Source organism: Nerophis ophidion, linkage group LG17 (genome assembly GCF_033978795.1).
Source record: "Nerophis ophidion isolate RoL-2023_Sa linkage group LG17, RoL_Noph_v1.0, whole genome shotgun sequence".
Taxonomy (NCBI): domain Eukaryota; kingdom Metazoa; phylum Chordata; class Actinopteri; order Syngnathiformes; family Syngnathidae; genus Nerophis; species Nerophis ophidion.
The window spans coordinates 14,213,684-14,238,108 of NC_084627.1; the positions used below are offsets into that span (position 1 = coordinate 14,213,684).

The 24,425-nt window shown below is 40.7% G+C and overlaps 2 protein-coding genes across 3 annotated transcripts in view; one reads left to right on the plus strand and one right to left on the minus strand.

The window, feature by feature from the left end:
* The window catches only part of coq4 (coenzyme Q4 homolog (S. cerevisiae)), a 15,911-nt gene extending 2,299 nt beyond the window's left edge, over positions 1-13,612 (minus strand). The window contains exons 1-6 of the mRNA XM_061877275.1: positions 13,317-13,612; positions 7,723-7,789; positions 6,754-6,892; positions 3,613-3,771; positions 215-311; positions 37-139 (exon numbers count right to left, since the gene is read on the minus strand). Coding sequence (XP_061733259.1) covers positions 37-139; positions 215-311; positions 3,613-3,771; positions 6,754-6,892; positions 7,723-7,789; positions 13,317-13,612 — 861 coding nt within the window. The remainder of the gene's footprint in view (positions 1-36; positions 140-214; positions 312-3,612; positions 3,772-6,753; positions 6,893-7,722; positions 7,790-13,316) is intronic.
* traf2b (Tnf receptor-associated factor 2b) overlaps positions 11,207-24,425 on the plus strand; it is a 44,189-nt gene continuing 30,970 nt past the window's right edge. Inside the window, exons 1-2 of one of the 2 annotated variants that reach the window (XM_061876349.1) lie at positions 11,207-11,600; positions 21,644-21,858. In XM_061876349.1, coding sequence (XP_061732333.1) covers positions 21,683-21,858 — 176 coding nt within the window. In that variant the 5' untranslated portion in view covers positions 11,207-11,600; positions 21,644-21,682. Of the gene's footprint in view, positions 11,601-11,835; positions 11,995-21,643; positions 21,859-24,425 lie in introns of those variants that run through there. The other variant, XM_061876348.1, reaches the window with a different exon arrangement.

Below are 24,425 nucleotides of genomic sequence, written 5' to 3' on the forward strand. Positions count from 1 at the left end.
AATCCGCAGCATTCGTTTGCACTAAAAATCGCTCACGTTGTCTTCCAGAAAACGGAGGTATTCTCGGCCAAAGGTTCCCTCAGGTAAGGAGGCCATCTTTCTCAAGTCCAGCGTCGACAGCCGGATTCTCGGCCTGTCCCTTGGAGGGAGTTCAACCAAGCACAAGTCAGAGACACGTTGTGATGAGATGACATTCTGGGGCACGACGGCTTACCGGAGGACCACGTGTCCCTCCGGGTCATTTCTCATCCGGTCCCTGAGGTTTAACAAAGCAAAGTGTCCTGTTGTCTCGCCGAGCACTGCCACCATGTCTGCAAAGGGGTGTTGGGACTTTATTACATGGCAAAATCAATACTCTTTATTCTCTCACCAAAACATCCAAACCACTCATTTCAGTTAGGATCACATCATTTTTTTACTCAACTGCGGAGAATGTCAGGCGTTTATTTAAACCAGGGGTGCACATTACATCGATTGCAAGCTACCGGTAGATCGCGGAGGATGTGTTGGATGATCGCTAGCCAGGCATTTAAAAAATAGACCTAAAAATTAGAGATCATCAATCTCCACCGAGACGTCACTTTCGTCACTTGATTGACACCTGAGGGTCTTGTGAGATGACACTGGCTGCTGCGAGCTCATTATTAAGAAAAAGTGATAGACAGGAAGGAGAGAAACACTTTTTATTTCAACTCATTCGCACCGTACCTGCTGTCAAAACTCTAAAGACCGACTGCACAGTTCCTATCTTCACAATAAAAGCGCTGCTTCCTCTTGCCTGCGCTAACAAAATAAGAGTCTCAGAAAGCTGGCGTGCACAAGCTAGCAAGCTACGGAGCTAATGGATTTCTTGTAAAGTGTATAAAAACGAGTATGGAAGCTGGACAAATAAGATGCCAAAAACCAACCACTTTCATGTGGTATTGGACAGAAAGGAGGACTTTTGTTCTCCTCCATTCAAAAATGCGGACGTTATCCGCACTGCTGTCGGATTCCAATCAATGCAAGTCATCTGAATCCGGTAATACTCCAACTTATATTCTTGTCTTCATAAAAGAAAGAACTCCATATGTGTTAAACATTATTGCATTATCATTAAAAACCTTTAATATGTTAACAAAAAGGCATGTTTCATAAATAAAAACACATACACATATACATATATATATATATATATATGAATGAGGTAGATCCCCCCCGACTTGGTCAATTGAAAAGTAGCACGCCTGCAGAAGAAGTGTGGGAACCCCTGATTTAAACTGTGCCAAACCTTCACTTTCGTGTCGAGTAGCCACTTCACACTATCAGTTTCTCTTCCAGAAAAGCATTCAGGCAAAGTTACTCATTTGATATTTATTTTGCCAACAAAGTTGTTTTGAGTATGTTTGTCCTCAAACAGCATTACACGTTGCTTGCAGACACTAAAAAATGGGAAGGTGGGGAAAAAAGAACTAGAGCTAAGCATTTTTTCATATCATATAATTCTCAATTAATACTTTCATTTTGTGGAACTTTTTTTTACCCTACCAGTTTTAAAGTACCTGTACTAAAAACTAAAGTAACAAGAGGCTAGTCCAAAATTGCATTAATGTACTGGGTAGATAAAGAAAATAAATAAGATGAACGTATACAAATATTAAACATTTTGAATGAACCAATAATAAATTATGGCTGTCAAATTTAATGTATTTAATCACAAACATTTACTGAAATAATCAGCATCAACACAGATTAAATACCCATATGTGACAAAATTTGCTTCAAACTACACCTTGGTGGGACTTTAGATAATACTTTTAGGTTTTGAGCAAATTAATTTTGTATATTTAATTAAAAAATAATAAAATATGCATGACATTCTGATAATAAAATTACATTTCTATCAAATATTTGGGTCTTTTTAAAAGTTTTTTATTAATCTATTATCACAATTTACTGTGATTAATCATGATTAATCACAATTCAAAATGTGTGAATAATCTGATTTTTAAAATTATAAATTTGACAGCAATAAAACAACCGCCCTGAGTGTTTGTGCAGGAATGCAAGACCACAAACAAATTGTCCCGTCAAGGATAATATACATTTTAAAAAGGAATGATCAATCAATTAAAATTCGATTTGAAAAAAAGTTTTCATTTATACACTGATAAATCTTTTTAGTGTCACTAATAAAAATGTATAAAGCCTGGAAATTAAAAATATGAAGACAGTTTCTGCATGGCTGCTGCAATAAGAACGGTGGTTTGTGGGTGCCGTGATTGTGAAGCGGCAAACAACAAATTATTATTATTTTTTTTTTTAAATGCACAAATGTTTAAAGGGCAGTTTCAATGTTGATGCGGATTAATTATAAAAAAGAATGAACGTTATGGCAAGCACAAAAAATACATATTTATTTCATCTAAAACACGCAATTAGGCTTTGTCTGATTAATAATCACACAAACTAATGGACAGATTACTTGATAACTAAAATAATCAATAGCTGCAGCACTAAACATTACCATTTTGAATTGATGATGCTACATACGCTGTGGTCATTGCTATTTGCAAATGTGCATCATCTTTAATACCAATACAGACTTGCAAATTAAGATTGGAACTGCTAATTCAGCACATTTGTTGTACAAACCAAAGCATTGCCACACAACCAATATTGATCTAAATAAAATAAATACATAAAAAAAGCTAACTTTTTCCCCAACATTAATTTAATCTTCGAGAGATAACTCAGGGTCACGGATATTTCACTGCTCTCAAATGAACATTTATCGCAAAGTTTCCTCATTCTGTTTAATTCTGCGCTACCTTACAACCGGATGTGGAGCGGGAAAGGGCCGACTCTGATTGGCTATCGTCACTGATGTTTCAGCCATGTTTGATTGAGTTAATTATGCCTTCAGCTAATAACCGTAATCCACCTCAAATTTATCACGATCATATGATTGCCCAACTCCTACTGACACTGATGTACCGGAACAGGAAACCTAAAATTATCAAATTAAACTTGGTACAGCCTTGCATGTTTTTTAACAGCGTGGGCGGCATGGCTCAGATAGTAGAGCAGTCATAACAGCAACTAAAGGGTTCGATCCAGTTTCCGCTATCGTAGTCACGGCCGTTGTGTGCATGGGTCAGACAGCCTTGCTTGGAAGCTTCCGCCATCAGTTTATGAATGTGACATGTAATGTGAAGTACTTTGAAAATCATGCAGGTATAGTAAAAGCGCTATGCATATATATATAAATATATATATATATATACATATATACTGTATATATACACGCATTTATACACACATATATATATATATATATATATATAACAAAAGTGGGAAAAAAGGGGGTGATTATCAGTCATTCTTAATATATATATATATATATATATATATATATATATATATATATATATATATATATATATATATATATTTATATATATATAAAAACACAGTCCATTTAGTAAGATCTATCATCCAACACCTGTTTACCCGACTGACTAGGTATGAAACTGAAAGTTTAAGAATGACTGATAATCACCCCCTTTTTTTCCCACTTTTGTTAAGTCTGTTCTCACCACACTGGTAGAAAAACTATGGTAGCGGCCCTACCGTGTCGATAAGGGTCTTGAAGGGCAGCGACACCTGAGCCAACTGCCAGCAAGGCCTTCTGAATGGGAGTTGTGGGAATGTGGCCGCGATATAGTTCTTCATTGTAATAACTGTAACCTCGGAACTTGCCCTTGTTATTTATCAGCTGGAGGCCACACACTGCAGAGACAAAAAAGGCAACAATGAAATCAGGATATATTTCGGCACGCTCTGAATCTTGGCCTCAAAAAGTTGGTCCATTCAGCGTTGATCGTTGACTAGCTTGGCACCGCCACAAGCAAGTACGTTAATGTAAAGGTGGGTTTTTGATCTTTGACATTGTAAAAGCTTAAAGGCCTACTGAAACCCCCTACTACTGACCACGCAGTCTGATAGCTTATATATCAATGATGAAATATTAACATTGCAACACATGCCAATACGGCCTTTTTAGTTTACTAAATTGCAATTTTAAATTTCCCGTGCAGTTTCTTGTTGAAAACGTCACGGAATGATGACGCATATGTTTGTGACGTTATTGGTTGGAGGGGACATTTTAGCCCAGCACCACTTACAGCTAAAAGTCGTCTCTTTTCGTCGCATAATTACACCGTAATTTGGACATCTGTGTTGCTGAATCTTTTGCAATTTGTTCAATTGATAATGGAGACTATAAATAAGAAAGCTGTTGGTGGAAAGCGGTGGATTGCAGCTGCCTTTAGCACCGAGAAACAGCCGGTGTTTCTTTGTTTTTGTTGTGAAGCTTTAACTCAGAGCGGTCAAGCGAACATGTTTCTCTACGTCAAACAGCAAGTTTTTGGATGGGAAAATTGTCGGCTCTTACCGGAGACTTCAGTAGATTATGGGACCTTCTCCTGTAGCTGTCAAAAAGGCAGCTGTGATCTTGGCTCCTCATCGGCTTCACTCTGAGACACTGGCGTTCACCGCAGCCATCCGACTTTCAGGTATGTCTCTACTCATCTAATAATCTTACTAAAATACTATTAACACGATAAGCAGATAAGGGATTTTCCAGAATTATCCTAGTAATTGTGTCTAATTACATCTGAAACGCAACCACTGCCCGGAGCCGTCGCTTTTTCTTTTTTTTTTGTAGTGCCTCACTGTAACTTTCCTCATCCACAAATCTTTCATCCTCGCTCAAATTAATGGGAAAATTGTCGCTTTCTCTGTCCGAATAGCTCTTGCTGCTGGAGGCTATGATTATAAACAATGTGAGGATGTGAGGAGTCCTCACACCGGTGACGTCATGCGCACATCGTCTGCTACTTCCGGTAAAGGCAAGGCTTTTTTATTAGCGACCAAAAGTTGCAAACTTTATCGTCAATGTTCTCTACTAAATCATTTCAGCAAAAATATGGCAATATCGCAAAATGATCAAGTTTGACACATAGAATGGACCTGCTATCCCTGTTTAAATAGGAAAATTTCAGTAGGCCTTTAACATGATGGAAGGAAGACAGGGAATCATCCATCTTAATGTAATCGCCCTACAGTGCATCCGTAAAGTATGCAAAGAGCGTCACTTTTGCCACGTTAAAGTTCGCAACTTTTGGTTGCTAAAAAAAAAGTCTTGCCTGTACCGGAAGTAGCAGACGATGTGCGCGTGACGTCACGGGTTGTGGAGCTTTTCACATCTGAACATTGTTCACAATCATGGCCACCAGCAGCGAGAGCGATTCGGACCGAGAAAGCGACAATTTCCCCATTAATTTGAGCGAGGATGAAATATTCGTGGATGAGGTAAGTGAGAGTGAAGGACTAGAAAAAAGATAAAATTTAAAAAATGGCCGAGGGCTGTGGGAGGAATTCAGATATTATTAGACAAATTTACTAGGATAATTCTGGAAAAGTTCTTATCTGCTTATTGTGTTACTAGTGTTTTAGTGAGATTATATGGTCGTACCTGTACAACCTGAAGGTCGGCCCCGCACCTTTCTTCAGTACCAGTCGACGGGTGGTGACGATGCCGGTCTCTGCCCTTCGCAAGGGACCCTCTTTTGAAATGATCGCTGCATAATACACTGTACTTTGTGTGTGTGGTCCAATCCAACCGTATTCGCTTGACATCTCTGTTCCATAGTAAAGCTTGAATGTCATCTTTCGGGAATGTAAACAATGAAACACTGGCTGTGTTTGTGTTGCTAAAGCCGGCCGAAATAGACCGCTTTCCACCTACAGCTTTCTTCTTTGATGTCTCCATTGTCTATTGAACAAATTGCAAAAGATTCAGCAACACAGATGGGAACGATGCTGGAACAAAATGTCCTCAACAATCCGTGGCGTTACGCGCATGCGTCATCATACCGAGACGTTTCAGCTGGATATTTCGGCGCAAAATTTAAAATTGCAATTTAGTAAACTAAAAAGACCGTATTGGCATGTGTTGCAATGTTAAGATTTCATCATTGATATATAAACTATAAGGCTGCGTGGTCGGTAGTAGTGGGTTTCAGTAAGCCTTAAAGGAGGAAAAATTATTTATTACATTTTCGAATAATGCTTTAACATAAAATGTGGAAAATGTACTGTGCACTGTGGAGAAAAATGTGCAATATTATCAATTAACGGTTTAAAACATTAACAACAAATTGAAAGAAGCTGTTGAATTAAAGGATGTGCTTTGTAGTCACTTTTAAAGGCCTACTGAAACCCACTACTACCGACCACCCAGTCTGATGGTTTATTCATCAATGATGAAATCTTAACATTGCAACACATGCCAATACGGCCGGTTTAGTTTTCTAAATTGCAATTTTAAATTTCCCGCGAGGTATCCTGTTGAAAACGTCGCGGAATGATGACGCGTGCGCGTGACGTCACTGGTGGTAGCGGACATGTTCTCCCAGCACAGATCACGGATAAAAGTAGTCTGTTTTTATTGCATAATTACACAGTATTCTGGACAACTGTGTTGCTGAATCTTTTGCAATTTGTTCAATTAATAATGGAGACTACAAAGAAGAAGGATGTTGGTGGAAAGCGCTGTATTGCAGCTGGCTGTAGAAACACAAACACAGCCGGTGTTTGTTTGTTGTGAAGCTTTAATATGGAACAGAGCGGTCAAGCGAACATGGTTCCCTACCACATGTCAACCGGCAGGTTTCGGTGAGAAAATTGTGGTAACAAGTCGGCTCTTACCGTAAACATGAGAGGAGCTTGTGTCGTTCCTCCTGCAGCTGTCAGAGGCAGCTGCGACTTTCTTGGCTCCTCCATGGCTTCCTTCTGAGACACTGGCGGTCACCACACCTCTCCGACTTTCAGGTATGACTTTATAATCTCACTAAAACACTAGTAGCACAATAAGCAGATAAGGGATTTTCCAGAATGATCCTAGTAAATGTGTCTAATAACATCTGAATCGCTCCCACTGCCCTCGTCTTTTTTATTTTTTCTTCTAGTCCTTTACTCTCACTATTCTCCTCCACAAATCTTTCATCCTCGCTCAAATTAATGGGGAAATTGTCACTTTCTCGGTCCGAATCGCTCTCGCTGCTGGTGGCCATGATTGTAAACAATGTAAGGATGTAGGAAGCTCCACAACCCGCGACGTCACACGCACATCGTCTGCTACTTCCGGTACAGGCAAGGCTATATTATTAGCGACCAAAAGTTGCGAACTTTATCGTCCATGTTCTCTACTAAATCCTTTCAGCAAAAATATGGCAATATCGCGAAACGATCAAGTATGACACATAGAATGGACCTGCTATCCCTGTTTAAATAAGAAAATCTCATTTCAGTAGGCCTTTGAACTGCACAAATGTCAATAACAAAAGGTTGTGCATGCCTGCTAAAAAATAAAAACAGCGAATGAAACACACAGTTCCGATTGTTCTGCGTTTGGGGGAGGATGTGTCAAAACACAGACATTCTATAAAAAAAATAACATGTCATTGACGAACTAAAGTATGAGCTAAAAATATATATAATTGTAGATGAATGGCTAAAGCTAACAAGCACAACAGCCACATGCTAGTAGTACTACAAGTAGCTGCATGTACTGTAATGTCCTCCGTTCGACCTTCCTCAACATCAAAGCCGTTTTCCCAAAATATATTTTTAGAAATATGGTAATGTTAACTGTGTCTAACACCTGCAAACTCGTACCGTTCGATACGCCGACGGCAGACCGCTGGCTCCCTGAACGTCGAAGCAGTAGCAGTGCCATGCCGTCCTGGCGTCAAGACGCATGCGCCTCGTCAGATCAAGTCAAAGGTTAACGCCGTTTAAAGTGACTGTAAACATAACTTCAAAAACTATTTGCTGCTTTTACATGCGCACTTTCTCTCAACTTCTGCCTGAGACTCAATCGGTAATGTTTACGTTCGTTATGAGATGAACACGTTGGTATCTTAACGTTTAAACACCTCATGCCCTCTAGTACAGTGGTTGTCAACATTTTTTCCGTGATGTACCCCCTGTGAATATTTGTTTTATTTCAAGTACCCCCTAATCAGAACAAAGCATTTTTGGTTGAAAAAAAAAAAGATGAAGTAAAATACAGCACCATGTCATCAGTTTCTGATTTATTAAATTGTATAACAGTGCAAAATATTGCTCATTTGTAGTGGTCATTATTGAACTACGGGGCGCTAATTCATTTAAAACCTCTTCTCACTCCTGCGCTTACCAAAGGCATGCGGTAAAAGTAAGCATGCGCTAACTATTTTCAAACCTCTTCTCACTCCGGCATTTACCAAAGGCATGCAGTAAAAATTTGAGTGTGATGTAAGCTTGGACCTTAAAGGGGAACATTTTCACAATCTCAAAAGGGTTAAACCAATAAAAATCATTTCCCAGTGGCTTATTTTATTTTTTCAAGTTTTTTTCTAAATTTTACCCGTCCCGGAATATCCCTAAATAAAGCTTTAAAGTGCCTTATTTTCGCTATCTTCGAAGCCACTGTCCATTTTCCTGTGACGTCATACAGTGCTGCCAATACAAACAAACAATGGCGAACAGCACAGCAAGATATAACTACATTAGCTCGGATTCCAGCGGCTTAAGCGATTCAACAGATTACGCATGTATTGAAACGGATGGTTGGAGTATGGAGGCAGATAGCGAAAACGAAATTGAATAAGAAACTGAAGCTATTAAGCAAATAGCTATTGATGCTATTCGGCCATGTTTGCCCTAGCATCGCTGGTAAAATGTGCAGACCAACGATCGGAAGTTTCGCATCTAGTGACACTGGATCAACTTAAATCCACCGATTGGTAAGTGTTTGTTTGGCATTAAATGTGGGTGGAGGGAAACGCTGGATGTAAATATAGTTTCAAATGTAAATACAGCTAGCCTAAATAGCATGTTAGCATCGATTAGCTGGCAGTCATGCTGCGACCAAATATGTCTGATTAGCACATAAGTCAACAACATCAACAAAACTCACCTTTGTGATTTAGTTGACTTTATCGTTGCAAATGCATCTGCAGGTTATCCATACATCTCTGTGCCATGTCTGCCTTAGCATCGGCGGTAAAATGTGCAGACACTCCGGCACATTCAATGGAGGTCTGGCGGCAGATTTCTTGCCACTTTCGCAATTTCGAGCCAGTGGTGCAACTTGAATCCCTCCCTGTTGGTGTTGTTACACCCTCCGACAACACACCGACGAGGCATGATGTCTCCAAGGTTCCGGAAAATAGTCGAAAAATATCGAAAATAACAGAGCTGAGACGCGGTGTTTGTAACGTGTTTGAGAAAATGAAAAAGGGCGGCATTATTACCTAGGTGATGTCACGTTCTGACGTCATCGCTCCGAGAGCGATAAACAGAAATGCGTTTAATTCGCCAAAATTCACCCATTTAGAGTTCGAAAATCGGTTAAAAAAATGATATGGTCTTTTTTCTGCAACATCAAGGTATATATTGACGCTTACATAGGTCTGGTGATAATGTTCCCCTTTAAATCCTACTGAATAGCTTTTAATCTTCTTACCTTTATGCGATTTCAAATGACCAGTATTGAAATCAGCCTCCTCCATTTTGAAAATGATGAAAGGGGAAATGTCACTCGTGACGTCACGAGTTTGACCAGGCGGTAATACTAAGCATGCGCCAATTATTTTGGGAAGCGAGTTTGACCCGGCAGTAATTCAAGGCAGGCGCATACTATATGCCCTGCGGCAATTCAAGGAAATACTGTATTTGGAAAAAATATATAAAATTAACTAAAAACTTTTTGAAAAATTAAAAAAGTGATTCAATTATAAATAAAGATATCTACACATAGAAGTAATCAATTTAAAGTGCCCTCTTTGGGGATTGTAATAGAGATCCATCTGTCAGGTTCGTCCCTGACAGTTTGGTTTTGTTTGAGTTTTTCCTCTGTGTATGTCTCTGTTTCCTGTCAGCACTTTTATTTTGGTCATTTCCTGTCTTTCTCCCTGAGCGCTGTTTCCCCTCAGCTGCGGCTGATTGGCACCTGGCCACACCTGGTGTCAATCAGCCCGATCCTATTTGAACCTGTTCTGTCCTCCAGTCGAGTGCTGGATTACTGTTATCTATTGTCGCTTCTGTATTGTCGCTCCTGTCTTGTCGTGCCGTGTCGTGTCTTTGCAGCGTAGCGGTAAGCTATATTCGTTAGATGTTTGTAGCTTACTGTTTTTTGTTTCCTGCTTCCAGTTTGTTTTCATATTACAAGTGTGACTTTTGTTTTCCTGCTCGCTACCCGCTAGCTTCCATGCTGGGCCCTTTTTGTTTTTGCTAGCTTCCATGCTAAGTTCCTTTTTTTTGCTAGCTCTCTTAGTTGGTTATCCGCCTCGTGCGCGCTTTTTCTTGTACTCCTTTTGTTCTTGTTCTAGTATTTTAAATAAAACATGTTTTCCTACTCAATGCCTGCCTCCTTCTCAGCATCTTGGGGTTCGTCACAAACTACCTATTTCCTTGAATTGCCGCAGGGCATATAGTATGTGCCTGCCTTGAATTACTGCCGGGTCAAACTCGCTTCCCAAAATAATTAGTGCATGCTTAGTATTACCGCCTGGTCAAACTCGTGACGTCACGAGTGACACTTCCCCTGTCATCATTTTCAAAATGGAGGAGGCTGATTTCAATACTGGTCATTTGAAATCGCATAAAGGGAAGAGGATTAAGAGCTATTCAGTAGGATTTAAGGTCCAACCATACATCACACTCAAATTTTAACTGCATACCTTTGGTAAGTGCCGGAGTGAGAAGAGGTTTTAAAATAATTAGCGCATGCTTACTTTTACCGCATGCCTTTGGTAAGCGCAGGAGTGAGAAGATGTTTTAAATTAATTAGCGCCCCGGCGGCAATTCAAGGAAATACGGTAACTCTGACACCATCTGGATTCATGAACTTAATTCTAAACATTTCTTCATAAAAAATATTTATGGAACATGTCCACAAAAAATCTAGCTGTCAACACCGAATATTGCATTGTTATATTTCTTTTTCACAGTTTATGAATTGACATTCATATTTTGTTGAGGTATTATTCAATAAATGTATTGTAACCTATTTTTATGGTTTGCCTCTTTGTTATGTATAGTTCCTGTTATCCAGTATATGCCTTGAGCTCTTATTTTGAAGGTAGATGGAAGGGAAATAATGTCATCTTGAAGTGGAGCTGAGGTTTTTGAAAGGAACGAACATAAAGTGGTCCTCGTGTGAAACTGGAGCCTCTGTGTTTGTTATTTTGGAGTGTGATACGGTTTAGGCGACTTATATAAACCCTCGGTTACATTGGTGGCAGCGGTGGGATGTAGGTCCCGCGAAAGAAAGACATCTCATCACCGTAAAGTCCGGAGAGTCAGCTAGCTTCATCTCTGTTTGCCGCAGCTAGCAACGGTGAAGCTTCGTCTGGTCAGAAAGCACACAGACTTCTTTTATTTGGATTTGGTCTTCTGATTTAAGTGGAATATGTGGAATAAAAACGAGGACCACTTTATTTTCGTTCCTTTCCAAAACCTCCGCTCCACTTCAAGATGACATCATTTCCGTTCCATCTGCCTTCAAAGTAAGAGCTCAAGGCATATACTGTATAACAGGAACTAAACATAACAAAGAGACAAACCATAAAAATAGGTTACAGTATTTATAAAGGATTTTTGAATTGTTGCTATTAAGAATATTAAAAAAAAAAAAAATCTCTCGTACCCCTTGGCATACCTTCAAGTACCCCCAGGGGTACGCATACCCCCATTTGAGAACCACTCCTCTAGTAAATGTAAAACAATCTATATTTACAATTTGAATGAAACGGTTACGCAAGTTACGTTGAAAGTAAATATGTGACGTACACCAAATGTACTCAAGTTGAAAGCGACTCTGGAAGCTGTAGGCGGGGCTTGAACCAGAGCACTCCAAGTAATCGGGAGTGAGCGTTTTTCTAAAGTCTCTTCGCTTGCTCGGTAAGTACTTTTTTCTTTCACTAACGTCATAGACAGGCGCACAGAAGTACAGAGTGCATGGTTTGGTTTGTTTGACTTATTTCATGACATAGGGGAAGGTGTTGCGAGACATAGCAAGTAAACAACACACCCAGTTTCGTCACCGTTGGTTTTCATAGACTATCCAGTTTTTTTTATGTTATACCACAGTAAAGGAATTATACATGTTTATTGTTTGCCATATTGCTAGCAACAGTTCTGTTAGACAAAGTGGCGACTGGTTCATTTTTTAATACATTTTTTCCAAAGCCCTTTAGTGCCTGTCTTGACTGCACTGTTTTTTCTGTTTCTTGGCAAACACAAGGCTTATCATTGTACACGTACGAGAAAACTGCTGCCTTGTCATGTGGAAGTATTGATAGCCTTTTTTGCCGATGCAAGTACTGTATAATAGGCTTCAAAACAACAATTTTTGGGGGGAAAACGTGTATTATTGTTGGTTGAAGGGTTGAGAAACTGCACTGGAAGTTTTCTAAACTCTGAAGTTAAATGCAAAGTGCATTTCTATTTTTGAAGGTGTTATTTTTTACATATATGTGCATATGTATATATGTGTATATAGATATATAAATATATATATGTACATATATCTATGTATATGTACGCATGTGTGTGTGTATATATGTATCTATATATATAAGTGTGTAAATATATATATGTATGTATGTATGTGTGTGTGTATATATATATATATATATATATATATGTATGTATGTATATATGTGTATATTTATGTGTGTATATAGAAATATATGTGCATATATATATATATATATATATATATATATATGTGTGTGTGTGTGTGTATATATATGTATGTATGTTTGTATAAATCTGTTTATATAGATATATATCTGTGTATATAAATATATGTGCATATATTCATGTAAATAGATATATATGTGCATATATTTGTGTGTGCGCAAAAGTGTGTATATATATATATATATAGATAGATAGATAGTACTTTATTTATATTTATATATACATGTGTTTGATTGATACTTTTATTACTGCCGTTGTGTCCTTGGGCAAGAAACTTTACCCACCTGCTCCCAGTGCCACCCACACAGGATTAAATCTAATTTAGTTATTGGGTTTTACTATGTAAAAGTGCTTTGAGTCATTAAGAGAAAAGCGCTATATAAATATAATTCACAATTCACATCAATACCAGTCTTGTACTGTTTCTTAAGAGTGCAAAGCTCCTAGCGCAGTTGATGTATCGTGGTGGCCCTGCGGTTTATGGTGTAGGAGGTTGGCTTGGTTTTCCGTTTCTCTACCTGCCCAAATCTTTCCAAGGCAAAGCTGAAGATGATGGTAGTCGACTGTTTGCATTTCCTTTGGCTGTGGCTTGAATGATGTTGGACACATCCTCATCAAACTGCTGCCACTTGCTCCATTTGCTAGCAGGGGGCCACTTAATCCGCTGCTGTGGGACTACTCTGCTGGGATTGGGAGGCTCTGGTACGTGGAAGGACTGGGCTCTGTGGGTTGACTCCTGGCCGGGCATCTCCTTTGTCACACCAGGTCCGTGACCTGTGCGTTGTACCTCACTCTCCTGCTCTAAACATTTCATTCTGGTCTGATGGATTTTCAGGCCACGATGATTCTCTCACAACTTTCTGCAAATACATGTAACTTTCGTCGTCTGTCCGTTTGAATGGGTCGTCAACCTTTGGTCCTTCCGGTTGGAGATCTCATCCTCCCCTGGGGGTATATCTCTTTATGCCTTTCCATAGCTTGTTTGGGTTTTCTCTTACGAAAGATACAGACTGGGGTGCCGTCTTTCCGTGCTGCCAACTGTCTCTCTAGTTGTCGACCAAACTGTTCTTGGTTGTCACCGAGTCAATTCCTAGGGGCCACTGGCTCTGCCAGACATTAGCTGTACAAGAAACATCTCAAGGATGCACTGGGACACATCCTCAATTATGTATCCTTGAGTCATAGGGTGTTTCGGGTCTCGCAACATCATACACCCTCACCCATGTGACCCAGCCGGGGTTGATCAAGTCCTGACTTGCGTCCCAGTAGCAATCCACGGATCAGACCTCTTAATCCACAGCCACCGTGTGGTCTTCTCTGCGGCTTTGCATGCGGATTTAATGGCCCTCTTCTTTGCTGCCCTTACAATGCCCAAGTGACTAAGGACTTTGCAAAGAGAGCATCCTGCCAAACCCCTACAACTTCTATAGACTCATAGAACGTTTCCTGCACTCCTCCACCAGTTCCTGGTACTTAGCGCGTTTCCTCTCATTGGCTTCCTCAATATTTTCTTCCAAGGGCACCGTTAAGTTCCAGAATGATCAGGTGTCTTGAAGCCTCAGAGGTAATGATCATGTCTGGACGGAGAGTAGTTGTTGCAATGGTTCTGGGGAACCTTAGCTGATTTCCTAGGTCGACCTGCAGCTCCCAGTCAGATGCCGTTTGGAGGAGGCCTGTTATTAAATGTAGTGGTCGGGGTTTATCTGCAGCTTTGATGAAGGGTACTGCCTTCTTTGGTGAATGATGGTGCTCGCTGGTGCTAATGGCTGAGGCTATGCTCTCAGCAATTGCCCTAAGCACCTGGTCATGGCGCCAACGATAGGTACCATGCGCCAGGGCCTTTGGGCAGCAGCTGAGGAGATGTTCTAAGAGACTCTTCCAGAACACATATACTACTGTGTACATACATTTACTGATGCCTACACATCCTCAGTGACCTCTTGGATTCACTTGGGGTTTCGGGTCTCAACTGGTCATACGCCCTCCTCCAAGCGATCCAACCGGGGGTGATCAAATCCCCTGGCTTGTGTCCAGCCGGCTAGCTATCTACCATGACTTCAAGGATCTCCTCTTTTGAGCCACAAACATCTCGAGGCCCTTTCCACCGCTTCGATTGCACTGCGGAAGGCTCTCTTCTTTCTCTCCCTATCGATGCCCAAACTGCTGAAGGCTCTGGCGAAGCAATGGGCTACAAATCCTCTGCATCCAACCTCCACAGGGAAACACCTTGCTCTAGAACCAGCCTGTTGACAGTCGCTGACCAGTCCTGCATACTTGGAGAGCTGCCTCTCGAAGGCTTCTTCCAGGCGATCTTCCCACGGGACTTTCAGCTCCAGCAGCACAGCTTGTTTGGTGGACTCAGACACAAGAAAAAATGTCTGGTTGCAGGGTGGTGACTGCGATATGGCTCGGGAACTTCTGCTGGTTTTCAAGGTCCACCAACAATATATATATATATATGTATATATATATATATATATATATATATGCCCCGTTTCCATATGAGTTGGGAAATTGTGTTAGATGTAAATATAAACGGAATACAATGATTTGCAAATCATTTTTAACCCATATTCAGGTAAATATGCTACAAAGACAACATATTTGATGTTCAAACTGATAAAAAAAAATTTTTTTGCAAATAATCATGAACTTTTGAATTTGATGCCAGCAACATGTGACAAAGAAGTTGGGAAAGGTGTAAATAAATGCTGATAAAGTTGAGGAATGCTCATCAAACACTTATTTGGAACGTCCCACAGGTGTGCAGGCTCATTGGGACCAGGTGGGTGCCATGATTGGGGATAAAAACAGCTTCCCAAAAAATGCTCAGTCTTTCACAAAAAAAAGATGGGGCGAGGTACACCCCTTTGTCCACAACTGCGTGAGCAAATAGTCAAACAGTTTAAGAACAAGGTTTCTCAAAGTGCAATTGCAAGAAATTTAGGGATTTAAACATCTACGGTCCATAATATCATCAAAAGGTTCAGAGAATCTGGAGAAGTGTCTCCACGTAAGCGGCATGGCCGGAAACCAACATTGAATGACCGTGACCTTCGATCCCTCAGCAGCACTGTACCAAAAACCGACATCAATCTCTAAAGGATATCACCACATGGGCTCAGGAACACTTAATAAAACCACTGTCACTAAATACAGTTCGTCGCTACATCTGTAAGTGCAAGTTAAAGCTCTACTATGCAAAGCAAAAGCAATTTATCAACAACATCCAGGAACGCTGCTGGCTTCTTTGGGCCCGAGATCATCTAAGATCATCATCAGCCATTGTTATCAACAACATCCAGGAAGGCTGCCGGCTTCTCTGGGCCCTCGATCATCTAAGATGGACTGATGCAAAGTGGAAAAGTGTTCTGTGGTCTGACGAGTCCACGTTTCAATTTGTTTTTCGGAAATATTCGACATTGTGTCATCCGGACCAAAGGGGAAGCGAACCATCTAGACTGTTATCGAAGCAAAGTTCAAAAGCCAGCATCTGTGATGGTATGGGGGTGCATTAGTGCCCAAGGCATGGGTAACTTACACATTTGGGACGGCGTGGCGCAGTGGGAGAGTGGCCGTGCGCAACCCGAGGGTCCCTGGTTCAATCCCCACCTAGTACCAACCTCGTCACGTCCGTTGTGTCCTGAGCAAGACACTTCACCCTTGCTCCTGATGGGTGCTGGTTAGCGTCTTTCATGGCAGCTCCCTCCCATCAGTGTGTGAATGTGTGTGTGAATGGGTAAATGTGGAAGTAGTGTCAAAGCGCTTTGAGTACCTTGAAGGTAGAAAAGCGCTATACAAGTACAACCCATTTATCATTTATTTGTGAAGGCACCATTAATGCTGAACGGTACATACAGGTTTTGGAACAACATATGCTACCATTTAAGCACCGTCTTTTTCATGGACGCCCCTGCTTATTTCAGCAAGACAATGCCTAACCACATTCAGCACGTGTTACAACGGTGTAGCTTAGTAAAAAAAGAGTGTGGGTACTTTCCTGGCCTGCCTGCAGTCCAGACCTGTCTCCCATCAAAAATGTGTGGCGCATTATGAAGAGTAAAATACGACAGCTGTTGAACGACTGAAGCTCTACATAAAACAAGAACGGGAAAGAATTCCACTTTTAAAGCTTCAACAAGTTCCCAAACGTTTATTGAGTGTTGTTAAAAAAAGGTGATGTAACACAGTGCTGAACATGCCCTTTCCCAACTACTTTGGCACGTGTTGAAGCCATGAAATTCTAAGTTAATTATTATTTGCAAAAAAAAAAAAAAGTTTATGAGTTTGGACATCAAATATCTTGTCTTTGTAGTGCATTCAATTGAATATGGGTTGAGAAGGATTTGCAAATCATTGTATTCCGTTTATATTTACATCTAACACAATTTCCCAACTCATATGGAAATGGGATTTGTATATACACACACCAGGGGCTTGAAAAAAAAAGATGTGAACTTTGTGACGGGTGCTGGTTGTCATATATTTTGTTTTATTTACGCTTCATAAAAGAGTTAAATATCATAAAAGACCAACAAAAGCCTATTCAGCATCTCTGGCTTTCCCCCAAATGCAAATTATTACCTGTGTCAATATAATTTAATTATAGATGGCACCTTCAATAAATTTTTTTTCAATCATTGTTTGTCAGTTACACAAACACCCTTCTTTTTCAACAGAAGCTGCAGTTTCACGATATGACTTGTAAATGAGGGTGTGTTTTGCTTTGCATGATTAAACAAGAATGTATCGGCTGGTTTACTGTTAAATATTGTTGTTGTATAACAGTATTTATTTTCATGTGTCTCAACAGGAGGCCACAAATGGTCGGGGGAAAAACATTTTTTTTTGTATTTTTGTTTTTTAAGCAAAAACAAGAACAGTACCCACTTCTCATTTGTAAAGTAAATCTGTATGGCAGATATGGGCATCTAGACCAGTGGTTCTCAAACGTTTTTCACCTCAGAAAACAATTGGCTCTCCAAGTACCACCATAATGACCAACAGTGAAATACAGTAGCGTAGTAGACCTAAATATTCATAAAAAACAAGGCAGAGGTTGTTTTTTTTTTTACTGAGGCCCACGATCCCTGGTAGGCACTCTCGATTCTCAGCGTTTCCCAAACCTATAATAAACAATTTCTGCCTCACCACATTGCAGTTTAAATTCTTAATGACTGTGGTTTTGAGAAAGGCTTTCATGCCAGGTTGGAAATTTACCGGTTAGTCCACGCTAACCGCCAGATGGCGTCAGGCAAGCGTCTTTTTTTTTAAGGAAGAACAGCACATATACAAAAAGTGGTGATAGGTTCAGTTTCTCATGACCCTACCCTTTTATTATTATTACCGTTTATTTGAAAAGTATTTGATGATTATCTATTAACGTAATTTTGGAAACATTTATTAAGTCATTTTCCGAAACACTTATCCATTAATGTAATTATTGAAATAGCTGCCTTTGGACCATGAGTATATTTTACTTTTTCACACCCTGGAAACTGAACTTTAACACAAAACCAGTCAAGATAGGGGCTTTAAAAAATGGTGACGTTTTACTTGAATCAGCACAATTAAAAGTTGTTGCGTTTGAACAGTTTCAGAACTGTTCAAACTAAATCTGACACGCAGTTATTAGCATCACAGACAAAGGCTTTTTGTGGCCCCATTTCAGTCTTGAATATTACTGATGTTACTGTAGTAGTGTTTGATTTTATAAGTGGCTAATCTTTAAATTGAATCCTGCAAGGTTCACTAGTTATTAACAATATAATCGGTGTGCATTGGTTCTGATCATGTGAAGTGAATTATCTTTATATAGCGCTTTTTCCTCAAGTGACTCAAAGCGCTTTACATAGTGAAACCCAATATCTAATTTTTACATTTAAACCAGTGTGGGTGGCATTGGGAGCAGGTGGGTAAAGTGTCTTGCAGTGACTAGGATGGCGGAAGCGGGGATCGAACCTGCAACCCTCAAGTTGCTGGCACCGCCGCTCTACCAACGGAGCTATACCGCCTCCACTTCTGGTGTTGCCTGTAAATCACTACATAGTGTTTAACATGAATTAATGAATGGTCTATTTTGAGCCAGGCAACAAAACAAAAGAATGACATAAAATACAAAAGAAATATATATATACATTATATTTACACCTACATTGTAAACATTACATGTGACTAATCTTTTGTAGATGTCAAGATTGGCTCAAAAAGGAGTGGGAAGAAGTAAACTTATTAGGTCCCACCCCTATACATATACAATATATAATATAATTCAATTCAGTGGTTGCTGCGTAAATGCTATAGGTTATCTATATATAATACATTTTAATTCACACACACTTACATATACACATATGCACACTCACATTTACACACAAACATATATACAAATTATATATATATATACATATATATATACATATACACATGCATATACCCAAAAAACACACACATCCATCATATATATACACACACACACACACCTATATAAATATACTATATATAATAATATATATAATACACACTTTTGTCTATACATTATTAACATTTTTTTGTGCCTATGGGAACAAGCTTTCATTTTGACTGATATTAGTGGTTATTAGTGGATTTATGGCTGTGGAGCTGCTGCCCCTGAGCAACAGGACCTGAGGCCACTCTTGCTATGTGTCCCATGCTGTGCATTAAAACATGACATTCTAAGTAGACAACATGAAGGTTATGAATTTTGTTAATAAAAAAAAATGCACTGCACTACTTAGCAGCAGCCAGTGGCGCTGTTGATTCATTCTTAACTAATTTGTGTAACAATCTCTTTACTATTTTTTGCTATTTTGTTACCCTCCCGTGTAGCTTAGACCTAGTGCAGGTTCCTGTTTACAGCGCTAAACTTTCTAGGTAATGTATAAAATCCCTACTTAATATAATTATATATTTATTCAAGCTTTACTTGTCCCAGGTAATTCCATCAAGAATATTCTTACTTGGCAGCATTTATATGACAGATATGTTGAAGTGTGATATAATCTCTCACCCTTTTACCAACAAAAATGCTAACTCTTTTTGCAAATTTTGCAGGTGTAAAACTTCAAAAGTTATATTTTGGTACTTGACGCATGCCTACTGTTGAAATGCTAACGTTAACATGTTAGCTTTTTAAGTTCATTTTACAGAAAAACACCTTAAAGTCATATATTTTGTCACTTGACGCTATCTGGCCAGTGTGATAACTGTTCGCATTTCCATCCATCCATCCAACTTCTTCCGCTTATCCGAGGTCAGGTCGCTGGGGCAGCAGCCTAAGCAGGGAAGCCCAGACTTCCTTCTCCCCAGCCACTTCGTCTAGCTCTTCCCGGATGATCCCGAGGCGTTCCCAGGCCAGCCGGGAGACATAGTCTTCCCAACGTGTCCTGGGTCTTCCCCGTGGCCTCCTACCGGTTGGACGTGCCCTAAACACCTCCCTAGGGAGGCGTTCGGGTGGCATCTTGACCAGATGCCCGAACCACCTCATCTGGCTCCTTTCGATGTAGAGGAGCAGTGGCTTTACTTTGAGTTCCTCCCGGATGGCAGAGCTTCTCACCCTATCTCTAAGGGAGAGACCCGCCACCCGGCGGAGGAAACTCATTTCGGCCGCTTGTACCCGTGATCTTATCCTTTCGGTCATGACCCAAAGCTCATGACCATAGGTGAGGATGGGAACGTAGATCGACCGGTAAATTGAGAGCTTTGCCTTCCGGCTCAGAGCCTTCTTCACCACAACGGATCGGTACAAAGTCCGCATTACTGGAGATGCCGCACCGATTCGCCTGTCGATCTCACGATCCACTCTTCCCTCACTCGTGAACAAGACTCTGAGGTACTTGAACTATTCCACTTGGGGCAGGGTCTCCTCCCCAACCCGGAGATGGCATTCATCTGGCTTTTTTATTTCAGCATTCACGTGCAATTTATACCAGTTAATATTATTAGTTGTAATGACACCGAAAGGGACAAGCGTTAGAAAATGGATGGATGGATGTATTGAAATAAAACAGTACAGTAATTACAATGAGCTCTATGTGCTTTTAGTGCCATCTAGTGACTACTTTTAGGGCTTCACGGTGGCAGAGGGGTTAGTGCGTCTGCCTCACAATACGAAGGTCCTGCAGTCCTGGGTTCAAATCCAGGCTCTGGATCTTTCTGTGTGGAGTTTGCATGTTCTCCCCGTGAATGCGTGGGTTCCCTCCGGGTACTCCGGCTTCCTCCCACTTCCAAAGACATGCACCTGGGGATAGGTTGATTGGCAACACTAAATTGGCCCTAGTGTGTGAATGTGAGTGTGAATGTTGTCTGTCTATCTGTGTTGGCCCTGCGATGAGGTGGCGACTTGTCCAGGGTGTACCCCGCCTTCCGCCCGATTGTAGCTGAGATAGGCGCCAGCGCCCCCCGCGACCCCGAAAGGGAATAAGCGGTAGAAAATGGATGGATGGATGGATAGTATCTGTTTTCCAATTCTTGTTGAAATCCTGTGCTTTTTGAGCTTACGAGGAACACCAAATTCATAAAATCTCACGTGGATTCACTGTTTTTGAACAAAAATAAAAATATCGCGACTTTTGCCACAACTTTATGAAAAAGCTGCCGCAAATTCGGGCATTTTTAGGCCATAACTAGAAAAAATTCCAGCAAAATCCTCAAGGGAGTTTGTGATAATGAACCACCGAAGAAGCGTATCCAATCAAATCGCTGCGATGTCTCCGCCTATGCAGATAATGACATCATATCCAGGGGTTATGACGATCCTTGTTGTTTTTACGGAGTTGGTGGATCAGCCAGACCTCCCTTGAAAATGGTTTTCTTTTGTTGACAGACTCCTTCAGAGGATAAAGCACCACGTTAATGGAGAAGAATGGCCCGAGTGTGGTTGGAGTGCTCCGACTCTTTACCGGGGATCCCCCTCAGTGTTCTGTTGGTGCCCATGGAGAATAAATACAAATGTCAGCAGTGTTTCCTGGTCCTGAGGAAGCCGGTGCAGGCTCAGTGCGGCCATCGCTTCTGTGTACACTGCTTTAAACAGCTGACCAGGTAGACTTGGAGGTCCTCCGACTGCCCCTCCTGTGCAGTCGTGTGACATGCAAACCCTTCCTCTTTTGCCCCCCCCTGAACGCTTTTAACTGGACACGCTTCTGCCGCTCCTGTGTTCCTATCTTTGTTGTGCTCAAGACCTAAAACTGTACTATGCAGACTCATCCGTCGCATGATTGGACTCTTTTCCGCGGTCCGTGACTCACAACAATGTGATGATGACCCGCGTTGCCACTCATGATGAAGGTGTTTGTTTCCTCTTTCCGCCTTTGTTCATTCTGTAATACATCTGTCCTTTGTTGGTCCTGAATCAATCACCGAACAGGCGCTGAATGCTCAGAACAATGCAGTGAGAGTTCACACCAAAAAAGATAATAATGGGAATAAAGGGGTTCTCCTTGATTGCCAAGATACATGAGGCAATGGGGGTGTGGTCACTATGACTTCATGGTATAATTTGCTATGATGATAGGATTTTCTTTAAAAAGGCTAAAAAATGTATACCGTACATTAATTTAAAAACAAATCCGTGTTATTAAGTACTATTATCATATCGTTTTGCTCTATTTTTGAGAATTTTTCAAGTGTCCAGTAGGGGTGTAATGGTACGTGTATTTGTATTTAACCGTTTCGGTACGGGGGGTTCGGTTCGGTTCGGAGGTGTACCGAACGAGTACACATGCTAGCAGCGACCGGGCTAGGACAACATGTAAAAGCCAGAGCTGGAAGACCCTCCCGTTTGGGAACACTTTGCGATACAACAATGGAGGACGGAGGTTTGCCGACATTGTTCAGCAGCTGCTTCTGACAACACGTCAAACATGTGTTGCACCTTTCCTGCTTCCGGCTCCAAGACCGTAGTCGAGGAGCGCAGTGGAGACACTCCTCCAGAACCGATGTATTCTAGGGGGAAACACCCTTCACTCTACGCGGCAGTGGGTCTCCACAGCTCCGGACTCCAGGGTAAATGAAGAGTCCGGCGATTAGTTGCAAATCGTGGCTTTATTAAAGGTATTGCACACAGCCAATCCAACAAAACACTAGCCACTCACGCTACCGCTCCCTCACCTCGCTCGCCCACACACTCACCTCACATGCTGTCACATATCAAAGGGCCACACACACACACATACGCTACTCTCATAATACATGCTAACCCATTTGAAGCGTCACCACCGCATTCAAGCAGCCTCTCCTCGGCGAGTCAGGCAGGGCTAAAGCAATAACCAATGTTTTTATCTCAGCAGATTTAAGTCCATATTGCATTAAAAACTAGATTTTGACCGACTTCTATGGTGGAAGAACAATGAGCCCATATATCCTCTTACTGCCTAGTTAACAAAGTTAACCTGAGGCTGAGTTGACCTGAAACTGTTTAATGTTGCACTTTTTATATGTAGAAGAAAATGTTTGTCATTTTATTTATTCTGAGCAACAACTTGAGGCAGTTTAAGGTTGATTAACGTGGACCCCGACTTAAACAAGTTGAAAACCTATTGGGGTGTAACCATTTAGTGGTCAATTGTACGGAATATGTACTGTACTGTGCAATCTACTAATAAAAGTCTCAATCAATCAATCAAAAAAAGCACTTTATATGTAGAATGGTTTTGTTAAGAAACCATTCTGAGCCTTATCGTATTTAGTTTTTATTTTATATATGTTGACCACATTAACCCTGGCAATGGCCCATGTGTGGTATGTATATGTATGTCATGCCATTGTTTACAAATTTGGTAAATAAATAACCAAAAAATGTATATTTTGTTGTCTTCTTACTGTACCGAAAATGAACCGAACCCTGACCTCTAAACCGAGGTACGTACCGAACCGAAATGTTTCTGTACCGTTACACTCCTAGTGTGCAGAGACTTTTAGTGACTTTCACTAGCACCAAATCTAGCATCTTTTTTTTGTGTTATTTAAGTTAAGTACCAATGATTGTCACACACACTAGGTGTGGCGAAATTATTCTCTGCATTTAACCCATCACCCTTGATCATTCCCTGGGAGGTGAGGGGAGCAGTGAGCAGCAGCGGTGGCCGCGCCCGGGAATAATTTTTGGTGATTTAACTCTAAATTCCAACCCTTAATGCTGAGTGCCAAGCAGGGAGGTAATGGGTCCCATTTTTATAGTCTTTGGTATGACTCGACCGGGGTTTGAACTCTTAACCTACCGATATCATGGCGGAAGCTATCAAAGATTGTACTCATGTTTAGAGACTGAGGGTTCTTTGTTTGATCCCTGGCTTCCGTCATCCAATTCACGTCTGTCATGTCCTTGAGCAAGACACTTCTTCACCCTTGCTGGGTCATGCATGGCAGCGCCCGCCATCAGTGTGTGAATACGTGTGTGTGTGTGATAGATAGATAGATAGATAGTACTTTATTGATTCCTTCAGGGGAGTTCCCTCATGGAAATTAAAATTCCATCAATGTACAGAATTGAGATCGAATTTAAAAAGTAAATAATGGGGGTATAAATGGAAATAAGAATACAAATAAAAATCAACAATAAGAATAAAAAATATAACAGTAAAAAAAGGAATATAACAAGAGAAACTCGG